We start from the raw sequence: 26,496 nt of genomic DNA on the forward strand, positions 1-26,496 counted from the left end.
TATATTTTATTGATTTTTGACAGAGAGGAAGAGAGAGGGATAGAGAGTTAGAAACATCGATGAGAGAGAATCATCGATCAGCTGCCTCCTGCACACCCCCTACTGGGGATGTGCCCGCAACCAAGGTACATGCCCTTGACCAGAATCGAACCTGGGACCTTTCAGTCCGCAGGCCGACGCTCTATCCATTGAGCCAAACCGGTTTCAGCCTGTGTCATACTTAAAATCGACATTTCCTCTTTGTTTTATTTTGTCTGTTATCTTCTGTACTCTAAAGGTCAAAGTCACGGCTACCAATAGAGGCGGTAAAGCAGAGAGAGCGAGGCCCTGGGGCCCTGGAACTACATTAGTCAGTAGATCTGCGACTATTCTTGACCTCCCAAAAGGGTGATGTCTTAGAGTTCACCATGATATTATAATTATCATCGTTTGGTGACCAGTTATTGAGTGCTGATTATGAAACAACTTTAATGGGCCCTAAATGACCAAGCTGGGATGCCCGTGCCCCTGCTGAAAAGCTGGGTGCCATGTCGCCTCTCTCCTATTTTGATTGACCCCTCCTCATCATCTGGCCTCCAGGTAGTAAAGCTAAAGATAGAAACTTTCCCTACTTTTCAGACTTCATGGTGCCCACTCAGAATACGTGAGAAAATGCAGCCAGCATCTCCTGGAAGATTAGGAGGGCAGTAAGATTCCGTAGCCACCTTCCGGCTGACATCTGAGCCCTGCTTTCAGCACGGTCAAGCCTTTCGGAGGCAGCCAGCGTATGGCTTGTATCAAACTCTATATTTAGGAAGAACAACTGTGAGCTATGACAGGAATTCTCTTTAACACTTAGCCTTAAACCGAGTTCCCCTCCAGCCCGGAGCCGGGAGCAGCTCTCAATCCCGGGTGAGGCACCGAGCACTTGAGCTATTTCAGCCACATGCAAAGCGTCGGAATTGAGATCGCAGCTCAGAGGACACCAGGCATCCCTTTCGCCTTCTAAGGAGCCTTGTGTTCTTGCACCGGGCTGCCTGGGACTCTCCTCAGGCAGGCGACAGACACGTAAAGCAGGTAAGCAGAAGGATGAAGCTTGGGCAACCTTGCTTTCTGACGGAAATTGCTTTGCTATCTGACTTGGAGTGACTACTTTACTTATAACTTTGTAGGCTTGGAACCAGTGGGTGTGTAGCTTCTTTGTAAATTCACTGGTCAAGGGTGATAGTGCTGCTTCTGTTTTATAAAGTGTGTGTGTGTGTGTGTGTGTGTGTGTGTGTGTGTGTGAGAGAGAGAGAGAGAGAGAGAGGTTGATATAATATCGAACTAAAAGTAGTTTGTATTGATAGTGACGTTAAGAAACTTTCCAGGGTCCAGGCTTGATGCCTGTGACCCTGCATATTATGTCATTCTGATTCTTACGGCCGGGGCTACAGTCGGTCAGCTGCAGGCTGATTTGGGCTGTAAGCCTAGAAATGATCAGAATTCGGGGCAGAGGAAAGCCAGCTCCTTGGTTTACCTAAATGCAAATGATTGCCAGTTGTTACACAGTTCAAGTTGAAAATGCTTTTCTCATCTCCCTAAGCGCCAGGCTTGGCCTCAATGACGGAACTGTATCAACGTATAGATCGAAAAATACTCCGGACCCACCTTTTGAAAGTCCCACGTTAGTCACAGTGTTCTCTGTACCGGGCAGGGGAGAGGTCAACACTCCTGTGCCTTTGTGGGCACCGGGTTCTGAAATGTGGGAACACGGAGTGCCTCTTCCCTCTCAAGATATTTCAGGCCAAGGGACTAAGGAGCTAGTTCAGACAGCTGACCATCTTCCTACCCCCTTCCCCGAATTATTTTTAGCTGAGAGACAGAAGACAATTCCCTCTGGGATTTCGCTTTAGCCATCTAATTGACCAGTTAAAAGAACAAACAAAAATCCGTGCTTTGCAAATATTGATTTACTTGCCTCGGAATCCACTCTTATTAAATTAGTGATATGAATGTGGACAACATTTTAGGAAGCGAGAGCCTTGCTTAGAAGTCAGATATCAGATGCCGCCCAATGAAAATCCAGCAGGGGGGCTGTGCAGGACTCGGTACGCAGACCATTAAAGGTTCCTCAATGCTTTGCAGAACTGCCAGGAAAACTCCACCGTGCTAAGCTGGCAAGCGTTCCCATGATAGTACATAGGCTTTGCAAGAGACAATACACGCCTTGTCAAACTTTCCGTGTTTCCAAGTTGTAGCCAGAACCGGGAGATACGATATCAAGCGTGCTATAAAGAGTACCTCTTTGTAGGAAAAGCAGTGGCCCTCGTGTGAGTGGAGTTGTGCATCTAAGGGAGAGCTTTCGTGTTTTTTGTTTTTTGGTCCCGGACAAGGCACACAGCTAAAGAAGGAAGGTGCATTCTCCATTCTGCATCCCTGACGGAGGTGAGTGCAGGGCCAGGGAAGCAGCCGGGGAACGCTGTCTATTTTTATTCATCCGTGTGCTTTGCCCTGATTTCTCCGCGAATAATGAGGACAGCAAGAACGGCTGCAGAAGCGATTTACACAACTGTGATCTAGCCTGTTTGTGAGGAGCGAGAGCTGGGATCTGACCAACTTTTCAGAGCCGTCTCTATCGCAGGCATATATGTTAAGAAGAAATGTGCATGCAGATGAGATGATACCAAAGTTATGTAGGCACTAAGGTGCAAGGGATAGCCATCTGTTAAACATAGAGGTCCACAAAATCCAAATAAATACAGTTCAGTGAAAATAAAAACAAAACCAGCTTAATTTTTAAAAAACCCAATGCAGTATGAAATAGCATTCATTATCTGATTTTTTTTTTGTTTACATTTCAACCTGTTAGTGTAATCACATAAAGAAATTCCCAATTGCCACAGTTCAAATCAAGACATTTTTTTAAAGTTCCCGTGATATCGGTTAACATTTAGTTGTATATGCATAGAGTATACTATCTGCTGAGATACTAAAGTCCTGTGCAAATTATTGCTTTGCACGACTTCTAATGGCTTTTTGAAGAATAGAAACATTGAGAATGAAACTACCACGCTTTTCCTTTTGAAATTGAGCTGTGTGTCCTAAATCCAAAAAGTAAAAACCCTTCATTGAGTCTTTGATATTGCAGGAAAGCAGCCGGCAACCAATCTGAAGCATATAATAGAGCCAAATGCATTCCTGATTGTTCCGTTAGTTGCTGCTTTAGAATTTTTCAAGCAAATTGAAAACAATTCTACCTAGACCCTCATGCCTGCAGGCTATTTCTCTAAATGACCAAGACATTCAGGTGAAACTTTAAAAAATAAATCTCATTGTTTTCATGTGTGTGGCTCCAAAGACTATATAGTTGGATATACAAATTATAGATTGAAAAATTATGTGATTATGTCACTTCCTATAATAGAGACTAAGACTTTGAAGATCTTAAAACATGTAAGTGTTCCTAGAATTCTCGGATCTTTTATCTCTAAAGCAGGGGTGGGGAATGTCTGGCCCACAGGCCATATAAGGCTGGCAAAACCATTTGGTCTGGCCCTGACAAGGCAACCGCAGGTGGGACTCGAAATTCAATAAATCCAGGATTTTTTTCATAGCAACATGCATTTATATCAAATGAATTACATTAGGCAAAGGATGTTATACATATCCAAAATGGCCCGTGGCAGAAAGGTTCCTCACCCCTGCTCTCAAGCATTGAGGGGCATTAAGACATCCATTCTGACACTGTGCCTACAGCTGTAGATTAGTATACGGTAGTCCTAAAATGTCACGAGCTATAGGCAATGACAATAAAATAATAAATGTTGGAAGTCAGATATTAGATGCTGACTTTATAGTTCCCCAAGGCATTTTCAGGAACATCATGTCATTTTGTTTGTTGCCACAACCTGTGAAGCAGGTACAATGGAAGGAAGTGGCAATGGACCCAGAGATTTTTGAGGGACGTAGCCCAGCTTACCACAGGACATGTGGCCAATGGCACCACTGCTCTCTGGGTGCGTTTCCTCGCCAGTTAGCACACACACTTACACCAGTCAACAGAGGGAAGGCAGTCAACCCATTATATAATTTCCATTCTAAAAGCAGCATGCTTTGAATGCACTGAGTTTTTTGCTTTTTCACTCGGTTCTGTTGACATTGAATAGACCAAGTGACAACAACACCAGGTCAGGGCTGGGCTGTTCCCTGTCCCCTCTGTCCCCACCCCTCCACCCCCCCAAACCATAGTGACCACAGGACCTTAGTCAGGTCTCAGGAGCTGAAAGAAAACAAAAATCCTTTGGGAAGGAAGCACTACTACATCTTGGGGATCTGACACAGTCATGTAAGTTCTATTTGCTTTCTGGGCTGTTGTTAGAAGAGGTGACACCGAAACCGGTTTGGATAGAGCGTCGGCCTGCGGACTGAAGGGTCTTGGGTTTGATTCCGGTCAAGGACATGTACCTTGGTTGTGGGCACATCCCCAGTAGGGGGTGTGCAGGAGGCAGCTGATTGATGATTCTCTCTCATCGGTGTTTCTAGCTCTCTATGCCTCTCCCTTCCTCTCTGTAAAAAATCAATAAAATATGTTAAAAAAATAAAAATTAAAAAGAGAAGAGGTGAGGCTGGCTCTGTACACACAGGGGGGATGCGGCCTACTTTCTGGGCTCACTGGGCCGAACAGACACGTGCAGAGGGAGCATCGCAGTAGGAAGAAGAAGCACAGGCCATTTCTTTTTGGATGCTCCACAGAGAGGAGGCGCTCTCATCTGACTGACGGCATAGCCCGGGCAACCACTCATTCAGATCAAAAGTTCAGTTTCAAGCAGAAAGCTCCTGGGTCCCCAAACAAAGGTGTTTTATTCCCACAGCCTCTTTGCTTTGCTGCTCTGGGCAAGGGGGGAGGAGGGGTAGGAGGGCAGGGAAGGAGATGATAGCGCCTTTCAAGTTTCGATAGCCTATCATTAGCATCAGGGGCGAGGCTCTCAGGGTTTCTGCTCCTGAATGATTTATCCGGGGCTCTCGGGTTCCCTGAGGCTCTAGGAGGGAGAGTCACTGAGTAACTTGGGAACCCGAGCCTGAAAGAATATATGGCCAGGGAAAGGGGTGACTGCCCAGCTGAATAATGAGTTACGTTCTAATTTATCAAGCCCGAGGATCTGAATGCTGCCACCTCTAACAGTTTCATGCTTGTTTTTTTAGGGATAAGACTGCGTGAATATGTCGAAACAGCCAGTTTCCAATGTCAGAGCCATCCAGGTAAGTAGGCAGATTTGTGTGTTAGCAGCAGTTCTGTGACTTCTGTGTGCTTAATAAGCCAGACTTTTTGCAGTTGCTTGAACCTGAGGATTGCTTTCAAGAAGAAAAGAAAGACTCATTGAAGGTACACTTGAGAAAGGCTGTAAGGTACAATGAAAGAGGAAGAAGCTATTTTGTTTAATTGTGCTGAATGATAAGACAAAGTTTATGAGTGAGAATGAACTGTTCTACAAAAAATGTAATATATATATATAATGATATCACATAATTGTCCTCATCCCCCCATTCCCATCCCTAACCCCTCCCCACATACGCCCCCACCCCCCTGTTGTCCATGGCCACTGGCTAGGCCCATATGCATGCACACAAGTCCTTTGGCTGATCTCTTCCCCTTACCCCCACCTTCCCCTACTTTCCCTCTTAGGTTTGAAAGTCTGATCGCTGCTTCTCTGTCTCTGGGTCTGTTTTTGTTCATCAGTTTATGTTGTTCGTTATTTCCTCTAGATGTGTGAATGTAGTGTGTATATTTTTTGACGTGTCAGTTTTTGACAGGCTCATTGATAGAAATTAAGAAATCCAATTTCCATTTTAATATCCAATTGAGTTTGTTGAGCCATCCGTTAGAAATACATCTTCCTGTAAATAATACACCTTTCTTGTCAAGTGTTCTTCCCAAGGCTTGGGTGTTTATCTTTTAAAGTACATATGCTAGAATGTCTCAACAAGCCCTCCCAGCAAATGAATTCTTTGGTTGTTTCAACTGACGTGTCACGCTCACAAAAAGGGGAGAGGGAAGCAGGCATGTGGGAACACAGATACAATTATGGAGATAACGTTCAATATTAGTTTTTGCCAACTTGTTACTTCTCTTAAGGGCTCTGTGTTCAACTCTCAGATGGCTACCCCGTTAGGATGTTGGCCACACGCTTTATTGTAAAATCATATCTTTCCATCAGCATGGAAACATCTGTGCTTTCAGACTTTTTCCCTGGACTTTTAAAAAATCACATCTTTTTTATAAGTATATTTTGATTTCAGAGAGGAAGGGAGAGAGATATAAACATCAATGATGAGAGAGAATCAATGATCGGCTGCCTCCTGCATGGCCCCTACTGGGGATCGAGCCCGCAACCTGGGCATGGGCCCTTGACTGGAATCAAACCTGGGACCCTTCAGTCCTCAGACTGACGTTCTAGCCACTGAGCCAACCCAGTAAGAGCTTTTCTGAATACTGCAGAACATGTGGCACTTCCTGAATATTTTGGGTCTGACGCACCATCCCGGCATAAGCATACTCATAAGCGAGTGGTGGTATTTTGGAGGGGTGTGCGTGTGGCCAGGTTGTGGGGTAGAAAATCCTGGTGCACACTGGGGGTAGAGAAGGGACAAATATTTACCTGTGGTGATCAATGCACAGCCTTACATGGATGGACTTCTTAAGTGGCAACATCTACAACAACCTCTGGAAACGTGTCCTAGAACAAACCACCAAGGAAGAGCCTATTGGCCAGGAAGGAGCCAACTTCACATGGCCACACTTGGCCATCTGGTGTCTGCCTAATGAGTCTGGGGTATAGCCTGACATTGGCAGTGCAACTTATTTTACGTCCCAGATCTGTGGCCTCCTTGGGCCTTTGAGCCTTTGAGCCTATTTGTGTGGATTGAATTTACCAGTGTGCATGGCTGTGAATGGCATGGGCTCTGAAGCCAGATTACTGGGGTTTGAATCCTCAGTCCATTTCGTATGGGTGTGGGATCATGGGAAAACAACTTTACCTCGGTGCCTCTATTTCCTCATCTGTAAAATGGGAGTAATAACGGTACTCACCTCCGAGGGCTATTCATCCAAGATGCTCAAAACAGCAACATAAGCCCTCATTCAGTGTCAACCGTTATTACAATGATTATTATTTAGGAACGCTCTATGTGAAAGTGGTGAGAGTCATGCAATTTGATTGCTGCACTTGAAGCTCCCAAGGCACTAAACACAAATTTCCTTTTTATTTTGCAGGACACAAAAACATAGTCCTCTCAGGCTGCCTTTGCTTCTCTCCCTTTTAAAGCTGAAAGCGTGTTGATTTTTCTTCTTTAGTGCTTCCCTCAAATCGACACTGAAAATTCACCACTGTTTTATCTAATAATTTTGACCTTGATATATTTTTAGCTTTGTAACATTACAAAGTTGCTATTGACTGTTCTCAATAGCTGTTATTATTCCGCATTTAAAAAAATCCATCCACTCTACCCAGAGTGGTTCCTTACGGATGTGGTATGGCCTCTCTGGATATATTTGATGCCACACAAAAAAACCCCTAATTTAATGCACCTTCCAATGAACTATTATTTCTTGTGGTTAAAGAGGATCTGCACTATCTGATATTTTCCTATTATTTCTGCATTAACCTAAAGTAGGGTCCATTAAATAAAATGGGAAAATGGTTACGCTAGACAAATGGCTTATAGTAGGGATATTATCTAGGGTCTGGTGTTGTCTGGGACAAAGAGAAGCACCAGTGGACGAGGGAGTGTCCTGGTTGTATAAATACCATTTAAAGATCTTAAATGTTCTACACTCTCCTTTTTATTAAGAGCTTATCTCAAAGTCAGGACAACTGTCATTTCCTGGGTGCATGCTTTGTGCCAGGCACCATACTAGGTGGAGGCTATGCAAAGATGAATTGATAGCTGATCGCCGTGTTCAAGGAGCTTACAGTTTCCACAAGTTACTAGCTGTGTGCTTCTGGGAAAGTTGTTTCTTCTCTTTGTGCCTCGGCTTCATCATTCGTCAAGTGGGAGGAAAATACCAGTACTGATCTCATAGGTGTGCTGCGAGTGTGAAATGAATTAATACACATAGATGCTTAGGCAGTGCCTGGTTCCTTGTAACTGATCAATAACTATTACCCATTGTTATGAGTCATCTAGTTCAACAGTTCCAAACGTGTGTTTCTTGGAATTCTAGTTTTATGGGATGTTGTTACTTAGAGGGTTCCATGATAAAGTGTTTGGGAAACATTATGTTGAGCAGAGTTGAATGGGATCTTGACTGTGGAATTTTTCAGAGTGCACTACTTGCTAATGTTTTTGTAGGTTCCCAAGAAGATGGTAACATGTATAATGTTTTTTAAATATATGGAACCATTTTCATGAGTACTTTCAGATTAGTGTTTAGCAGGGCAAACTTCTGGAAATGATGACTTGGATCTTTCTTTTGTCTGGATTGAACGAATCTTAGCCACTGCCAACCATACTTTTAACAGTCAGGCATTTAGGTAGCTGAATGACTTACTGCAACTATGTGTATCAGACAACATGGAGCCCAACGGTTACAAATCTCTGCCTGGCCACTCCCTCACTCTGTGAACTTAGTTTACCCTTTGGTAAAATGGAACAATCACTATTTAATAAAATTATTGTAATAGATAAACAAAATAATGTATGGTTTATGGCACACAAATTCCTTAAGAGATGGGTTTTGTAACTATCCAAACAATGCAAGAATGGCCTTGCTTTCTCTTCAACTGGTTCCATCTGCCCCATGCTCTAGAATAAGAGGGAGGCCAGAACTAGACCCACACTGAGAGATGTTCAGTTGTCTTTCACCTACATACTGAAGAAGAGGTGGCCTTGGAATTGTAAGAGGATTCTATGGAAGCCTACATTTCTCCTCAGTTGTATTCATGAAATGTCATTTCTGCCAAGGATATCCCCAGTTGATCTTTTCATAGCCTAGAGAGGGCCTTTGTCTCCAAAGCGGCTGATAAAAACCTATTCCAGATGTGGGTGAATCTTTTCTCAAAAAGAAAAAAAAAATCCCCCCCAAAACAGAAAGTAAATATTTTGGGATTTGTAGATCATCGGGTCTCTGTTTCAACTACTCAACTCTGCCATTATAGCACAAAAGCAGCCATAGGGAACACATAAATGAATGAGTGTGGCTGTGTGCCAATGAAACTTTATTTACAAAAACAGGTGGCAGGCTGGATTTGGCCCATGGGCTGTAGTTTGCTGACCCTGGTTCTCTCCAGGGTGACTGTTAAACTCCATTGTTGATGGGGATGGATTTGCAACCAAGGTAACACCAGCACACTAGGCACCGTGGATCTGATCCCTGCAGATGAAAGAATTTGATGTGACAGGTGGTGGGGAAAGCTAGAGCTGCTGGGAAATCTAATGCCATCAGCGATCTGCTTGGTGAATTTTCCTAATGAGAACAAGTGACACTGGCCTGTCTTCCCCCTTCCTCTGGAACATACTTCATTTGAAAACCACCATGGGCCTTCCCAGGGCCTCAGGCCGCCCAGAGCCAATGTTCTCTTGGTCGTCACTTGTGCTTTCTCACCACCATTGATCAAAGCAAGCTGAGTATTATTTGTCCTCTCCCAGGAGTTCTGAGAGCTTCATGGTTAAAAGGAAAGGAGTCCTGTACCCTCGTCTTAGCTCTGCTCCGTAACTTCACTCCCTGGGTCCTCAGAGTCTGAAAAGGGAGGGCATTTAATTAAATGACCTCTAAGCCTCTGCCCAGCTTCTAATACTTGATGAACTTCTTGAGAATAACTTCCAAGGTTTATTATTAGAATGATAATAATAGTAACAGGTCCTTCAGGGTTTACTATGTACTTGGCACGGCGCAAATGGGATTTCTAAGGATTATAATGAAAGGTTTAGAGAAGTGCAAGAACTCACAGGATCAACAGCTTGTAAGTAGGACAGTCAGGACCCAAACTCAAATATTTTTCATCTTAAAAGGATCAACCCTGCAACACCGTTTAGCCTCATTACTTACCATCCCTGCCTTGGCATGGAGAGTGAGGATAGAGGAGCCGGTGCAGACCATCTAGGATCATCATGAGTACTAAGGCTATTTGAAAGACAATGACCTCTGAGGTTTGAGAGTCTGATCGCTGCTTCTCTTTCTCTGGGTCTGTTTTTGTTCATCAGTTTATGTTGTTCGTTATTTCCTCTAGATGTGCGAGATCATGTGATCCAAGAAATACCCCTGTAAGAACCTATACTGTGACAAGTGGGGGTAAGGGGAAGAGATCAACCAAAGGACTTGTGTGCATGCATATGGGCCTAGCCAGTGGCCATGGACAACAGGGGGGTGGGGCATATGTAGGGAGGGATTTGGGATGGGAATGGGGGGATGAGGACAATTATGTGATAACAAAATCAATAAAAAGAAAAAAAATACAAAAAAAAAAAAGAAAGACAATGACCATCTTATGGATGCTGGGTCCTCCCTTTAAAAGAGGTCAACCACCATTCAGAGAGTGTCAGCATTTCAGTGAAGAAGCTAATAGCCTACACTCATTAAAGTAATCTTAAACGTAAACCGGCTAGGAGTGACAAGTACAAAGTAAAGTGACAAAGTGACAACCGCAGTCTCAAAATAGAAACGACCCTGGCCACAAGATTCCCACCTCTCTGCTTAAGTGACTTAGTCAAGCTGCTTGTAAAACTAAATCTGACTCTTTTATCAGACCTTTTAAAGGAATGATTATTGAGTCCTGCGTCATTAGTGAGTGCGTAGCTTCTTACTATGGGAAATTTTCCATTGTTACTCAATCCACATGGAGAACAGAATATCTTGATGTCCCAACTGTTAGTACGCTTTCTCTTCTCCACCTGTTATCATTGTTCTTCTACTCTCCACTGCTCAGGCATAAAGATTTCGTGGAAAAATAAAACAGCCCTACCCACCAAAAAATTTACATATAGGGACTCTATAGTTTCTGGTCTAGGATTTCCAGTGTAAAAGGGTCTTAGGGTCGAAACCAGTTTGGCTCAGTGGATAGAGCGTCAGCCTGCGGACTGAAAGGTCCCAGGTTCGATTCTGGTCAAGGACATGTATACCTTGGTTGCGGGCACATCCCCAGTAGGGGGTGTGCAAGAGGCAGCTGATCGATGATTCTCTCTCATTGATATTTCTAACTCTCTATCTCTCTCCCTTCCTCTCTGTAAAAAAATCAATAAAACATATTTTTAAAAAAAGGGTCTTAGGGATATGACAATCCTTAGTACAAAGGAATAGACTACCACCACCCATGGTTGGTCAGTTAAACCAACACATTGATTAAACTAAAAAGGATAATAATACATACATACCTTCCTTTAATATTTTATTGAAATTTAAACATAAAAAAATAAACTTTCCTTTGCCACTTGTTTTAATGTAGAGGTAAGGCCCTTTCTTTGACTGTACCTACTGTTTTGTGTTTTTTTTCCCCCCCTTAGGCAAATTACTATAATGCATTGTTTATGATTTCTAATGCTGGACTCTAAGTGTAGCCAGAACTTGAATGTAGCAGTCTGATTCTAGGGGTTCAGTGCTACTTCCAGTCAGTAATCTTTGCTGCTCTAACCAGGGCACTATATTGGTGGCACGAGGCAAGCAGTCATATTCTGGTTAAGAGATGCCATTTTTGAGGTTGACATTCACACAAACTTCAGAATTATCACCTGCCTCCAACCAATAGTGCACATTATCTTAATAGCTATAGAGCACATTCTTGAAGTTTGCTTTTCCCTGGATGAGAAGACTACAGTTGAGTCATTCAGGAAATTGTTGATGAGAGCAAAAAGTGTTGAGAACAGAGAAAAAAAGAAAGAAAAGCTTTTAGTAAGAAACATCATGGGTGAAGAACAGTGTCTGAGTGGGAGTTTCTCAAGTTGAGTCAGAAAGTTTGGTATATTCGGAATCCATTCCACACGTCACGAATCCCTGAAGATGAAGGAGTTGTGCATTCTACTAATATAGACTTTTAGTTTAAAATAGGCTGCATTATATTTCAGTGGTATGTATGTATGTCTCTCTTAATGTAGGCTAATATACCAAATAGGAATCTCATTTTCTTATCAATTATTGAGGAAACACACCTTTTTTTTTTCTGAGTTTTCAGTGAAAGATGCTAGAAATCTCAAAAGGCCACTTCCTGCTCGATTCAAAGCACTGTGACTGTAAGACTAGGAAAGCACAGAAAGAAATACGAAATGCAAGCCTATAGTTTCCTCTGCCCACTCATCGGAGAATGACAGGGGGCGGGGTATAGATTCTGGCAGGAGCTGCTGGGGACCTTTGAAAACTAAAGATATAATCAGTTGGGGGTGGGGAGGGTCATCTGAAACAAGTGTTCGAAGGGAGGAAACTCCAAAACCCTCAGCACTAAAAGGATAGACAGAGTCAGGACCAAGAGGGAGGGGGAGATCAGAGAACAATGATCATGGCAAGAAAAGTGGGTTGGGATGGCCAGTGCCCAGTGGTTGGCGGCTATCAGAAGCCAGCCCACTGGGGAAAGATGTTCCATTGTAAGTCACACAGGAGTGGCTGTGGAGAGCATATTGTTTCCAGAATCCTTGGGCTCGAAGCCTGAGCCAAGCAGGAGGACAATACAAATAATTAAGGGAGTAGTGGAGTTAACTTACAGGGAATTCTTTCTGCTTTTCTTCACCTGGGCAGATCAAGTGTGGTATTCATTTCACATCAGATAGGTCTATTATCAGGGAACTGTATCCTGTTCTGGCAAAAGATGATCTAGTAGATGTTTTTCCATTCCCAACTTCGAGGATGTAACAAATTATGTATAGCTTGGGAACGCGATGCACTGGGTCTCTGCATCAGAGGCATATTTAAAAATAAGATGCACAAACCTCAAGGAGGGAAAAGAAATCCAAGGAGATGTGTTACAAAAACAAATTGAAACAAACAAACAAAAAACAACAACAACAACCTGCCTCCTTTACATTTATACAGACTCTATATAGAGAAGGAAGTCCAACATTACAGCAACTCCAGGTCATCAATGTTAGACTTTTTCTGTGTTTGTTTATTCTTTCATAGAAAGTAACTCATGTCCAAAACTCATTTTGATAGTAGATATCATACCCAATTTAGAGACAGAAAAATGGAATCATTGAGAAGGTATTTTATTTGGCAACAGTAGTCAGTGAAAGAGACAAGATATAACACAATTGTCTAGCTAGTGGAATAAAAACAGAGAGCTAAAGGTCTATGTATTTCTATCAAATTCAAGTTAGAAGGAATTTTTCTTATGGCTATAATTTAGTCTATAACTTGTCCCTCAAATATCATCGCCCTACAATTATATTAATAAGTAATCTCTAACCCTTTACAAGCTCTCTGACACTCCCTTTCGTTGTACATTAATTATTGGGTACTTGACACATTCTTAGTATGCTTTGGATCCTGTCAATTTTGCAGTCAAAAAACCCATTTAGGTTCTTGGTTTCTTAAGTGATGTCTAAAAGATGAAAAAGCATCAAGTCAGCGAGTTCAAAGTTCATTTTTCAATGTGCCTTTTCATTGATAACTATGCTGGAATTATCCATTTGTGTGCCCCTTTCTAAGGCCATTTTCAAAGTGTAAGCGTGCAATGTTGGAACAAGTTTAGAGAATTTTAGAGTGGTTAGAGCTTTGGTCAAGTGAAAAGAGCTCTTTAGAAAAGGGTGTGATGGAGTCAAAAGCCCGCCCCTTTTGTTTAGAATCCTGGATTTTCCTCGAACTGTTTGCGTGACCTTGAGCAAATCATCTCATCTCTTAGAGGCTCCGTTTCTTCTTCATCAGTAAAATGAAGACCATCCAAACATCAGAAGTTTATTGGGAAGATGGAGGTGTTGTGATGACCAGGCTCAATATTGCAGCTTGGGGGTGAATGAGGTAGTTTGTGGTAGATGGGTGTCGGGGGATTAGTTATGGTCCCGTAACCTTACCACCTGATTAAGATGAAAGCTAGTCTCAAACCCCACTCTGCCACAACACAGACCTTTGTTAAAGACACAGCATTCATTAGCTGTGCATACAGTCTGGCTGAGAGCTGGATGGAGCCTCAGCCCTTGTACCTTTAAGTGCTCCAGATGATTGCCACCTTGCAGAAAAGGATCACGTGAGGCCGGTGGGGATTCTGTTGCCCTTACTTGGCAGCAGCCAGTTGGAAATCCTCCTTATCAATGGCTGGACACAAGCCTATTTGGGGGATTAGTCTGCCTCTGCCGATGTAAGCTACAGGCTTCAGATTCTTACACTCTGTTCAGCAGGGTGGGGATTGCTTCCAAAATAGTTTAGCCAATCTTCGTATCTTAACCTCTAATTTCATAAATAAAATCAATTTCTAATGCTCACTCTATTATTTCACCTGTCTTTTTACATTCCCCCCCGCCACCCCAAGCAATGAGGCCTCGGGTAGTGGTGAAGATATGGCTAACAGAATACTTGACGGAGCAATCCTGGGAATGTGGTCTTGGTGATATTTTACCACCTAACCACCCCAGAAGGATGAACTCCCAATTAGAGAAATAGGTATTCCTAGTGTTGCAGTTTAAACCAAAGTGCACACATAAAGGGTGTCCCCCCAAATGTATACACATACTTTGGTTAATTATAAGGCAGTATTTTTAAAAATATATTTCACTTTCAAAATGGAGCTATCAGCTGTTAAAGTGTGTATACATTTTTGGGATACCATGTATAAAATAGCATACTCTCTATAATAAAGTAGTTTAAAATAAATTCCAGACAACTTAACAATAGGCAGAGCAAATATTTTAAGTATATATTAATACTCACCCACTTAGAGATGATCTATTTCAGTGGTCAGGAAACTCAGTCAACAGAGCCAAATATCAACAGTATAACAATTGAAATTTCTTTTGAGAGCCAAATTCTTATTTAAAAAAAAAAGTATTTTATTGATTTTTTACAGAGAGGAAGGGAGAGAGATAGAGTTAGAAACATTGATGAGAGTCATCGATCAGCTGCCTCTTGCACGCCCCCTACTGGGGATGTGCCTGCAACCAAGGTACTTGCCCTTGACCGGAATGGAACCCGGGACCCTTCAGTCCGCAGGCGGATGCTCTATCTACTGAGCCAGACCAGTTTTGGCGAGAGTCAAATTTTTAAAACTTAAACTTCTTCTAACGCCACTTCTTCAAAATAGACTGGCCCAGGCCATGGCATTTTGTGGAAGAGCCACACTCAAGGGGCCAAAGAGCCGCATGTGGCTTGCGAGTCCAGGTTTGCCAATCACTGATCTATTTCAGTGGCGGTTAGATTGGCTCCACAAGTTCTGAGGAACTGCTCATGGCCCCAAGCTGGGGGGAAGCAGATGGGTTCTGGGCTCCCTACCACCTCAGTCACAGCAGTTCCACCTCCACCTAGTTTGCATTTTAGATGTTTTCACAACACTTTACTTAAGGAAGGGTTCCATGCCAAAGGTTTGAAAACCACTGATGAAGCCTAACATTCATATTACAAATGGGGAAGAGAAGTACCAGAGCAGTTGTCACTTTTTCAAGTACAGATTACCTGTAGCAACTCTTAGCATTGGGCTCTTTTCACCACCATAAGCCACCCATGTACTGCCAGGGCTGACTAGCAGACCCTGAGCAACGGATCAATCCATTATTCTGACACAGGTTTCTGTGAAAGAGAGGCTAAGGGGCTTGTTTGGCTTTAGAAACCAAAAACAGCCCTAATTGCCTGCCTTCTTTGGCTTTTATTGTAACAACAGCTTGAACTAAAATTATCTATTAGATACAATCAGCAGGGTAAGCATCCTTGAGAAAGCAAATGCTTCTACAAGGTCAGGTTTTAAAGACTCAACATAGAGATCCTAGCAAAACACCCTGGGGATCAGAGTTGTTTGGAAAAGCCAAGGTAGGGGCTGCCATCTTCGGCAAGGTCCCCTAAAAGGCCCCCGATCCTTAGGAGAATCCTCCTTACAGACTTTCCAACCAAGTTCCGTGCTTCCCCACAATGCACCAGGGAGAGTTTACGCGCATGGCTAAAATTAATCTGTGCGCAAGTAAAGGTGGTATTCCCAGAGCATGTCCTTTACTGATACACTATCTTGGATGACTTTTACATGTTCCTTTACTAAAAACTGCAACCTACTATAGAACATACACACATGATTAAACGGGTTAGTTCAGCAATCAAACCCTTCAGAAACAGTGTTAACTTGAATTCATCATTGGGAAGATGTCCTTTGGAGAAACTTAATAAATGGGTCATGGTAGTAATGATCTAATCCGTTAAGCTTCCAAATAGTTCCTATCTGGACTTGACCTCTTTCACCCAAACTGACTATAATAATGGAAATAGTTTTTGCTTCAATAGAGATCATCTTCCTGGGTCTTATACATTGTTTTGATCTTATTTCAGGACCCTAATGATATATTATCCAATCTGTGACATGCAATTATAAAATACTATTATTTTATGTCTTGCTAAGAAATAAAACATGTCAATTAAAATTTTACGATACCATTGCTGCAAAGACACATTCTGATTTCAGAGATATTAAAGGAGGTGCATCTCGCCCTCATAAGGCAACAAGTGCTTTATCTTAAGTGGAAAAAATATGTTCTACCTTCAGAAAAGCTCTAATGCTTCTTTTATGTGAGTGACAGTCCTGGTTGAAGTGGTTTGCATTAAACATTCTTGCCTTTTGATATCAGATGAAAAAGGGACAAAATTCAAATTTACATATTCTCTTCACCAAGTTCAAATTACTTTGTCAGTATATTCCTAGCATAATGTTCAGCATAACTCATGTTTACTAAAATGTATTTTTTGTTAACTGCAGATGGAGATTAGTACGTTATTTTTAAAAATATATATATTTTATTGATTTTTTTACAGAGAGGAAGAGAGAGGCATAGAGAGTTAGAAACATCAGTGAGAGAGAATCATCAATCAGCTGCCTCTTGCACACCCCCTACTGGGGATGTGCCCGCAACCAAGGTACATGCCCTTGACGGGAATCGAACCTGGGACCTTTCAGTCCACAGGCTGACGCTCTATCCACTGAGCCAAACCGGTTTCAGCTAGTATGTTATTTTAATGAAGGACAAGACTCTGTGAACTGTGAGCCAATAAATGTGACTTCCTAGCACTTTTTATACAATGGTGTGTTGGGAAGAAGGTAAAAAAAATGCCAATTATAGAAACTTAAAAATGTGCTGGGCCCAGCCAGTGTCGCTCAGTGGTCGAGCATCGACCTATGAAACAGGAGGTCATGGCTTGATTCCCAGTCAGGGCACAGACCTGGGTGGTGGGCTCAATCCCCAGTGTAGTGCATGCAGAAGGTGGCCAATCACTGACTCTTTCACATCATTGATGCTTCTATCTCCCTCTCCTTTCTTCTCTGAAATCAATAATAATATATATTTTTAAAAAGTGCTGGAACAGCCCTAGGACATTATGGAAAGGAGGAGGCAGTTGAAGAGGTGCGATTGTCCCCCTCCCATGTTAAATCTGAAGGACACTAAAGGAGGGCGAAGGTGTGGGATGGTTTCTGTGGATGTTATTTCCTCCTTTCCTATCATTATGTCCTCCTTCCTTATCCCTGAGAGAGAAAAATATTAAGCACCACAGGAGGGCAACAGCCGGAACAAACTGTCTTCAAATTCTCCTATTGAATTGGACTGAAGGATGAATACCAGAAATTTGTGATAAATAGAAGTCAAATTTGCCTTTGCATATTTCTGTGCTGTCATTACCACAATTTTCTTGAGGTAAAAAGCTTTAAAGATGCACTTTGCAGATGGATTTTTTTTCTCTCACAAACAATTACTGTCTCAGAGTATCATTACCATTTCTTACTTTTCTGGAGCTAAATCTTCCCTATTTTCTCTTTCAGGCAAATATCAATATCCCAATGGGAGCCTTTCGGCCGGGAGCTGGGCAACCTCCTAGAAGAAAAGAAAGTTCTCCGGAAACAGAGGAGGTGAGGAAAACTTGTCTTTCTCCTCCAAAATCCCAACTAGCGCGGGGCAGAGGCACGTTGGGGGCAGCTTTTCTAGGGCAATGGAGGGAAGGAAGGGAAGTACCGTATTTTCCGGCGTATAAGACGACCCCCTAATTTTACAGTTAAAACATAGGTTTAGGCCTATATTCGCTGTATAAGACTACCCCCCACTTCAAAGAAAAGACTTACTTTGCCATCAAGATCTGCAGGTAAGTTTTGTGCAATTTTGGTCTTTTGCCCCCGATTTTCGGTTGACTTTTTTTCTGTTTCAAAAGTCGTCTTATACGCCGGAAAATGCAGATAGGTCAATGAGTCATCACAAAGTGTATACATTCCTTTTAAAAAATATATATATTTTATTGATTTTTTACAGAGAGGAAGGGAGAGGGATAGTTAGAGACATTTATCAGCTGCCTCCTGCACACACACATCCCCCCCACTGGGGATGTGCCCACAACCAAGGTACATGCCCTTGTCTGGTATTGAACCTGGGACCTTTCAGTCCACAGGCCGACGCTCTATCCACTGAGCCAAACCGGTTTCAGCTATATACATTCCTTTGATGTCTTGCTCAATTAGCCATGAAACACACTGGCCCTTGTTTCCCTTCAGCTAAATTAAAAAATATATATATATTTAATTGATTTTTTACAGAGAGAAAGGGAGAGGGATAGTTAGAAACATCGATGAGAGAGAAACATCAATCAGCTGCCTCCTGCACACCCCCTACTGGGGATGTGCCCACAACCAAAGTACATGCCCTTGACCGGAATCAAACCTGGGACCTTTCAGTCCACAGGCCGACGCTCCATCCACTGAGCCAAACCGGTTTTGGCCCTTCAGCTGAATTTAAGTGCTTGGCACAGTTACTTGAAGATGATGAGTTTAACATGAAGCCTGCTGATTGATTGTGTATGTTTGTGTGTGTGTGTGTGTGTGTGTGTGTGTGTGTGTGTGTGTGTGGCGGGGAGCGGGGGGGGCGGGGGGAGAGAGCACAGCCTCTCAGATGCTCTTGGTCCACAACAGTCACAAGCTTGGCAAGTTTTCATTCTGAGCTTTTACCAAACTAAACATGATGCATTTAGTACGGATTCTGATGAGTGATGAACCCAGAGGGAGCACAGATAATAAACACATTACGTTTCTGGTGGATTCAAACAAAAAGCTCCAATTTCTGGGTATTTACTTTGACAGGAAGACTTTGCAGGGAGTCTATAAATTTCTGTATTTTCCCTCCAATTCTTTTGCTCTCCTCCCAATGCAAATACCTCATCTTCTAAATGGAGGCTAAAATTAATAATGAGTACAATAAATACAGGAAAGTTCCTTCCCCAATTGTTGATATTTCATCCCCAATTGTGTTGAAGGCTTTGTTCTGAAAAAAACAGAACAAAACAAAACAAAACAAAACAAAAACCAATTAAGGTTTTGGAGCATGTCATTAGCACAAGACAAGAAAAATGTCATTAAATAAAGTTGTATGGCATATAAAACAGTATTTTCTCTTTTTAAAAAGGTGAAAAGGCTGTCTTAACTTTTGTAGGAGACATTTTTGGTAACTGCCCCAAAAGAACACTTATCATCATTTCCAAGTTTCCTAATAAAACTGGTTGTCCCTCTTCTAATCTTCCGCCCCATAAATAATTCCTGACATAGTCCCGAATTAGCGGTTCCAGCCTCTAATCAATAGATAATTTTTGAAAGGAGGAGATGGAGTATTTGAGTAATATCACCAAGTTCTGGGATTTCAGCCATTAAATCACCTTTCATGAGTAAATATTTTAAACATGCAAGTTGAAAGGTCCCAACCTGACCTTTTCTTATGGTACATAATCTCTAGTTCTAATGCTGCTAACTTGGCCATCCAGTTAACTAATGATCATGAGCTCTCTCTCTCTCTCTCTCTCTCTCTCTCTCTCTCTCTCTCTCTCTCTCTCTCTCTTTCTCTCTCTCTCTCTCAGATTTTGGTCATGTATTTCTGAGTCTATGTCTGCAAAATAAGATCCACTCCATTCCTCATAGGGTCACTGTGAGGAAAGAGTTGGCAATATAACAGACATGGCATAGCCTGGCAGGTAGTCAATAGATAATTGTTCAATTGATCTGTGTATCTAACATTCACGAAGGACTCCTGGGTCTATTATTTTGCATGTTGTAAGAAAAAGGCATGGGGAGGTAGTAGGGTGCGCACTGTAATTCTTCCTACACCTCCATTTGCCTGTATTTAGATTTCCTTCCTGTGCTGCCTTTTAAGCTGTGTCTGTCACTACCATGGCAATCAGTTGGAAGACAGCTTGACCCTCTTTTCTCACTAAATTGTGACTGCTGTAAACAGTTCTTTTGGAGGCTTATATTTCAGTTTCCGTCTGTGGTACAGATGGCCCTCTCCTCCAGGTGTCCCAGTTAGAAGGTTGGGGGAGCACTGTGCTCTCACTCCTGCCTTGTCCCAATCTGATGGTTCCAGCACATTCTAAAATAGCCAAGAACTGATAGAACCCGGTGGGTGAATGCTTTATGACCAGCCACGTATGCAAATGGCCAACCAATACTTTTCGCAGGATGGAGAGGACTAAGGTATCCACAGAGGTCCCAGAAGTTTCTTGAACCGGGCAACACCTTTCCCGCTGTGGCTCATCGATCAGGAGGGTGTAATTAGGCGTTGTTCTGTCTTATTGTAAGAGCAAAAATGGTTTCTCAAGATTTGGGGGGTCTTAGGGAAGCTTGGGATCTAATGGCTCACGTTCTGGGCTGGATCTTAGAGTACTCTGCCTCCCATATCTCTTTTGACTGAAATCCCCTCATTTTTAAGCCACAAATTAGCATGCTGGGATTTTCTGTTTATTATTTCCCTCTCCATCTGGTTCCTTTACAAGATGAAAACACACTATGTGATTCTGGTCCCACCACATCCTAGCTGTGTGACCAGTGTACCTCAGTTTCCTCAAAAACAATAGCAGCATATTTATAGGTTGATGTAAAGATTAAATATGTTAGTATGTGTAGCTTATATCAGCCATTCCTGAAACGAAATGGTCTGGGGCTGATAAGCCTTCTCTCTAGCTATTTTTAGCTAAATCAAATAATGTCTTCCATATCCCTTTTCAATTCAAATGTCTACTTGCAAAAAAAAGTACTTATTAGTCCAATGGAGCCAACTGGAGTCCTGTTTGTTCATGCCTTAATTTATTATAATTCTTAACAAATTCAGATTGCCATTATTTTTGAAAGATGAAAGAAGATTCAGTTAAGAATCTTCACCACCACTAACCCCCTTCCTGAGTTAATATCATAATATCTACTTATTAAATATATCCACTTATAATTCTCCATTACACATGCCCTTACCAAATCAAGTACTAAAAGTCTCAACTTGATAATAAAAAGCACATTGCACTGAGGTTTTTTAATAACTTGAGAGGAAAGTGACTACTATTAAATATTATCATCCTATCTCTGTGTATATCACATAATAAACTTGTACAGAGACACATAACTACACACACTGGCTTTGGGTGTCAAATGTGTCAATACAGCACATTTTGATATTACAAAGACAGTGAATTACCTGAGAATTTAACAGAAGGAATAAAAATATTTTTCTTCTTCATGCTTCTTTTTTTAAAAAAATATATTTTTATTGATTTTGTACAGAGAGGAAGGAAGAGGGATAGAGAGTTAGAAACATCGATCCGCTGCCTCCTGCACACCCTCTACTGGGGATGTGCCCGCAACCAAGGTACATGCCCTTGACTGGAATCGAACTTGGGACCCCTGAGTCCTCAGGCTGACACTATCCACTGAGCCAAACTGGTTAGGGCCTTCCTGCTTCTTTATTAAGATCTACCTACCTAACAATCATGGGAACATTTATAAGTAAGGAAACGTTGTTTATCTCACTGCTACAGATATTTAAAAAAAAAAAAAAACTCCAAACACTTTATAGCCTTGTTTAAAATTTCTTTCAAAAAACCTAGCAAAGAACATTCTAGAATACCTGGTCCTCCAAATGCAGGCTTCGCGATGTCCATTATTGCTTCTAAACCTGCATTTATAAATGATGAATGTATGTGCACACAAGGAAGCCAATCCTATGGCTCCGTACACCGATCTGGGGAAACATTTTCCAGATATTTACAGCAGCCAGGCCACACTGAATTACTTTATCAACTTGTGTGGCTGACAGGTTAGCTAGTTCGTTAGCACCGTGCCAGCGTCAAAGGAAATGACTAGGAAAAGCAATTAGCGCTTCCCAGAAAAACAGCACCTCACTATTTTAGATCTCTACTTACCCACTCAAGTAAACAATTTAAAAATGTCATGTCAAACGACATGTCAGCCAAGTAATTGGTTAGAGTTTGGGAAGGTTGAACACTTTCTTCCCCTTTCCTTTAGGGTTTTTGAGAACAATTTGAGAACTAGATGTAGGAGCCAGAAGGGAGGAACAGCATCAGCCTAAACCTGTTAACCGGGGAGTTCCCTTTTTAATTATACAACGTATAACGGGCGCATATCTTTCACTAGGACGTGTCAGTAAGTCACGCCCAGTGGACGTCATTTTATATTATTATTATTTTTATTTATACTTAATTAAAATAAATGAAATATATATTTTTTCATTTATTTATATATAAAGCACAAAGGAAAATACAAAATTACAAACAAATAGAAAAGAATACCAACAAAAAATGGAAACGTCGAATTAAAAAATTATAAATTTTACAAACAATTATAAAGATTACAAAAAATATATACCGTCCCTCTCAGGGTGCAACATATATTTCAAGGATGTATTCATACGTCCTACCCGTTCCCAATATTGTTTACGTTTGACGTATTTATAGGTCCCGCTCGGTTAACAGGTTAAAGACTCAGGTTTCAGGGATGCCTAGTTAGGCTGGCAACAAGCTTGTGGATTCTTATTACTTTCCCCCAGAACCGGACTGGTTCACTCAGTGGTTGGGCGAGCAGATGGAGCTCTGCCAGCCTCACTCTGGGATGGTTAGCTTGGGCCTTCCGAGAAGCAGACCCAAAGATGGGATGAGACAGGCAAAATATTTCCCGGAGAAAATGCTTGTAAGGAAAACGGGAGGGCTGTCAGACAGTGATGCGAGTGAAGGATAGTGGGACGGGGGGTTTGGCAGAAGCATCTTATTTTTAAAAATATATATTTTATTGATTTTCTACAGAGAGGAAGAGAGAGGGATAGAGAGTTAGAAACATCCATGAGAATCATCGACCAGCTGCCTCTTGCACACCCCCCACTGGGGATGTGCCTGCAACCAAGGCACATGCCCTTGACCGGAATCGAACCCGGGACCTTTCAGTCCACGGACCGACGCTCTATCCACTGAGCCAAACCGGTTTCAGCATGGCAGAAGCATCTTAGACCTCAGTGCTGTTCTAAGGACATTTCTTGAGCCGGAGTCCCTTCCAGAGGAGGTGAAGTCTCCCAGAAACCGCCACTTTAGGGTCCTGTGGCGCACAGTCATTGGCCAAGAGCTGCCGTGGGAAGCATGACCTCAGTGTGCTGATGGGAGTGTTTCAGGACAAAGCAGCTGGGCAGTCTTTCAGTTCCCCTCCCTGCAGGAAACTGATCCGAGAGGCCTGTTCTCCTGGCTGCCACGGTGATCAAATGTTCCTCCAGCACCTTCCTTCAAGGGCTGCAGAGAAAATGCCCCTGACCTGTAGTTAACTGGAGGAATGAGCGAACAAGTAACTTCTGTAGTAATGAGTTGGAGTTCTGGAAGCCACACACAGCAAATGATTTATTGTTTTATGTCACTGTTAATATGTGTGTTTGGGGTACACACATACAGGCATAGATTTGCCACTGTGGTATATTTTCAGGGTTAATCAGCTAAATAATAATCACCAAGTATGCGTGTGCACTTCTGTACCAAGTGTTGGAGGACCCACAGGGAAATATAGAATGTGGTCCTGCCGTGAAGTTGTAACAAAATGAAAACATAATATGGTAGGAAATTTAAAATACTTTCTGAAGCGGGAAGGGAGAGCCGGGCCTCCTCTTTTGCTCTATCTTAGCCCACTCATATTCAAAGAGGTTTTGCTTACATCAGTTTCAGTTTGTTTATGCTTTGCAGAGATTCACTGGAACCAAGGCTGGCAGCCACTGTACCCCAAGCAAAACATTTTGAAAACTCCTAGACTAAGTCATTGCTAGAGCCAGCTGTGCACTAACATTTTGCACATCTCTGCTGTTCAGGCATATTATAATCACACTACAGGCCTGGTGCACAGACTTGTGCACCAGTGGGGTCCTTTGGTCTGGCCTACGAGGATTTGGCCAAAACCGGCTCTCGGACATCCCCTGAGGGGTCCCAGATTGCAAGAGGGTGGTTCTCAGGTGACGCTCCCCAGAATCGGGCTCCCTCCTCTCTGGTTCTGGGTATGTCACCCGAGAACCGCAGCTGCCAAGTTACGGCAGCTTGGCGGCTCCTGTGTTGAGTGTCTGCCCCCTGGTGGTCAGTGTGCATCATAGCTAATGATTGGAGCGTCTGCCCCTTGTGGTCATTATGTGTCATAGCTACCGGCCAGTCAGCCAGTCACTTAGGCTTTTATATACACTGAATGGCCAGATTACGTATTATGATCTCTGAACATATAATAATCTGGCCACTCAATATATATATATATATATATATATATATATATATATATATATATATATATATATATATATATATATATATATATATATATATCAGAGGCCTGGTGCATGAGTTTGTGCATGGGTTGGGTCCGGCCAGCCTGGCCAGGGTAAGGGGACATGGGCAGTTGGCAGGCTTGCCTGCTGGTCGAACACCTGGTCAAGGAGACAATTTGCATATTAGCCTTTAATTATATAGGATATATACTGAGTGACCAGATTATTATGCATTCAGAGATCATAATAATCTTGCCACTCAGTGTATATAGATGATACCAAATTTAATTTGATATTATGAGATGCTTGCCTTGGAAAGATGAATATTTCCAACTAGTGCTCATTCTTATTAATAATCAGACACTAAACAGTACTCTAGTTTTTCTAAGTCATGTGGAAATTACTTGTTTCTTCTTCCAACTTTATTCCATATTCCGCTACAAACTTCAGGAGATTTTCTTGAAACTTTGAGGATGTCTCAGTAGCACAAGACAAAGTCAATCTGCTACAATTGCACTCTGGCATTATTCTTGCTTTAATTTTTTTCATTCCAGAGAGACTAAATATATTTTTCAGTAAGCTGAATCTCTTTTTTTGCTTTGCTTCCTCTTCAGAGTGCTCCCCCCACCTCGGATGAGGAAAAGAAGCCAATTCCAGGAGCAAAGAAACTTCCAGGACCTGCAGTCAACCTATCGGAGATCCAGAACATTAAAAGTGAACTGAAATATGTTCCCAAAGCTGAACAGTAGTTGGAGGAAAAAGGTAAGTGGAAAGCTATTTCCTTTGTCTAAAAAACATCACTATACAATGGTTTAAGGAAACCTTCCACAGAAGGAGTCTGAAATTCCAGAAGAATTTAAGTATCAGGGCCTTCAACTGAGATCAGTACTTCTGGTGCAAAGGTTTTCTGGCATGTAAAGCTGAGCTTTTTATTTTATATTATTATTATTATTATTATTATTATTATTTATATTTTTATTGATTTTGTACAGAGAGGAAGGGAGAGAGATACAAAGTTAGAAACATCGATGAGAGAGAGAGTCCTCGATCAGCTGCCTCTTGCACACCACCTACTGGGGATATGCCTGCAACAAAGGTACATGCCCTTGACCAGAATCGAACCCGGGACCCTTCAGTCCCCAAGCCGACGCTCTATCCATTGAGCTAAACCGGTTTCATTAAAGCTGAGCTTTTTGGGTCTTACTCTGTAACCAGTCAGAGAACCATTGAGGATGTTTGCCTGCCATCTCCTCTCTGGTCAACTTCTTAGTTGGGGAAAGATAGGGTTGGGAGAGGAAAGACGCTGAGGAGGAAGTCTTGAAGAGCTTTTGATCTTGGGGTCCCGGGGTTCTTCCCTTATTTCATGTCTCAGTTTCCTCACCTAGATGCCACTAAAAGCAATGAGCTATTTCTGAGTAGAAGATCAGAGGAGCAAGGAGCTGAGGAGGTTTAGAAGTGTAGAGTGTAGAGACCAGGCATTCAGGCCTTGAAACCAGTAACCCTTATGTGTATAAGGCAGACCAAGCAGACCTGGTAATGATTCTGGACATGGATAAGGAAGGGTAAACTCAAAACTAGATCTGCTGCCCAGTGAGGCACTGTAAGCAGGGCCTGCGACTTTATTTTCATTTTATCTGGAACCAGTCAGTAACGATCTCCTAGTGAGGATTCAACCTCGTCCTCCACCTGCAGACCTGATACCTGCAGACTGGTTTGGGAATTCTGCCAGCAGGGGGCATGTGGAATTGGCCCAGGTCATTGCTCTTTCTCCTATGAGACAATGACAGCAAATCTTAATTTATCCAACATTATTGGATCCCATCATGCACAAGAAGTTTAAGTTTG

The 26,496-nt window shown here is 42.2% G+C and overlaps 1 protein-coding gene across 4 annotated transcripts in view; it reads left to right on the top strand.

The window, feature by feature from the left end:
- The first annotated feature begins 312 nt into the window (after positions 1 to 312).
- The window catches only part of SMPX (small muscle protein X-linked), a 53,777-nt gene continuing 27,593 nt past the window's right edge, over positions 313 to 26,496 (top strand). The window contains exons 1-4 of one of the 4 annotated variants that reach the window (XM_084869801.1): positions 313 to 1,056; positions 5,164 to 5,220; positions 17,880 to 17,966; positions 25,266 to 25,413. In XM_084869801.1, the coding sequence (XP_084725927.1) occupies positions 5,182 to 5,220; positions 17,880 to 17,966; positions 25,266 to 25,400 (261 nt within the window). In that variant the 5' untranslated portion in view covers positions 313 to 1,056; positions 5,164 to 5,181 and the 3' untranslated portion in view covers positions 25,401 to 25,413. Of the gene's footprint in view, positions 1,057 to 1,791; positions 2,407 to 5,163; positions 5,221 to 17,879; positions 17,967 to 25,265; positions 25,414 to 26,496 lie in introns of those variants that run through there. The other 3 variants (XM_084869802.1, XM_084869803.1, XM_084869804.1) reach the window with 3 other exon arrangements.

Source organism: Pipistrellus hanaki (genome assembly GCF_964339955.1).
Source record: "Pipistrellus hanaki genome assembly, chromosome: X".
Classification (NCBI taxonomy): domain Eukaryota; kingdom Metazoa; phylum Chordata; class Mammalia; order Chiroptera; family Vespertilionidae; genus Pipistrellus; species Pipistrellus hanaki.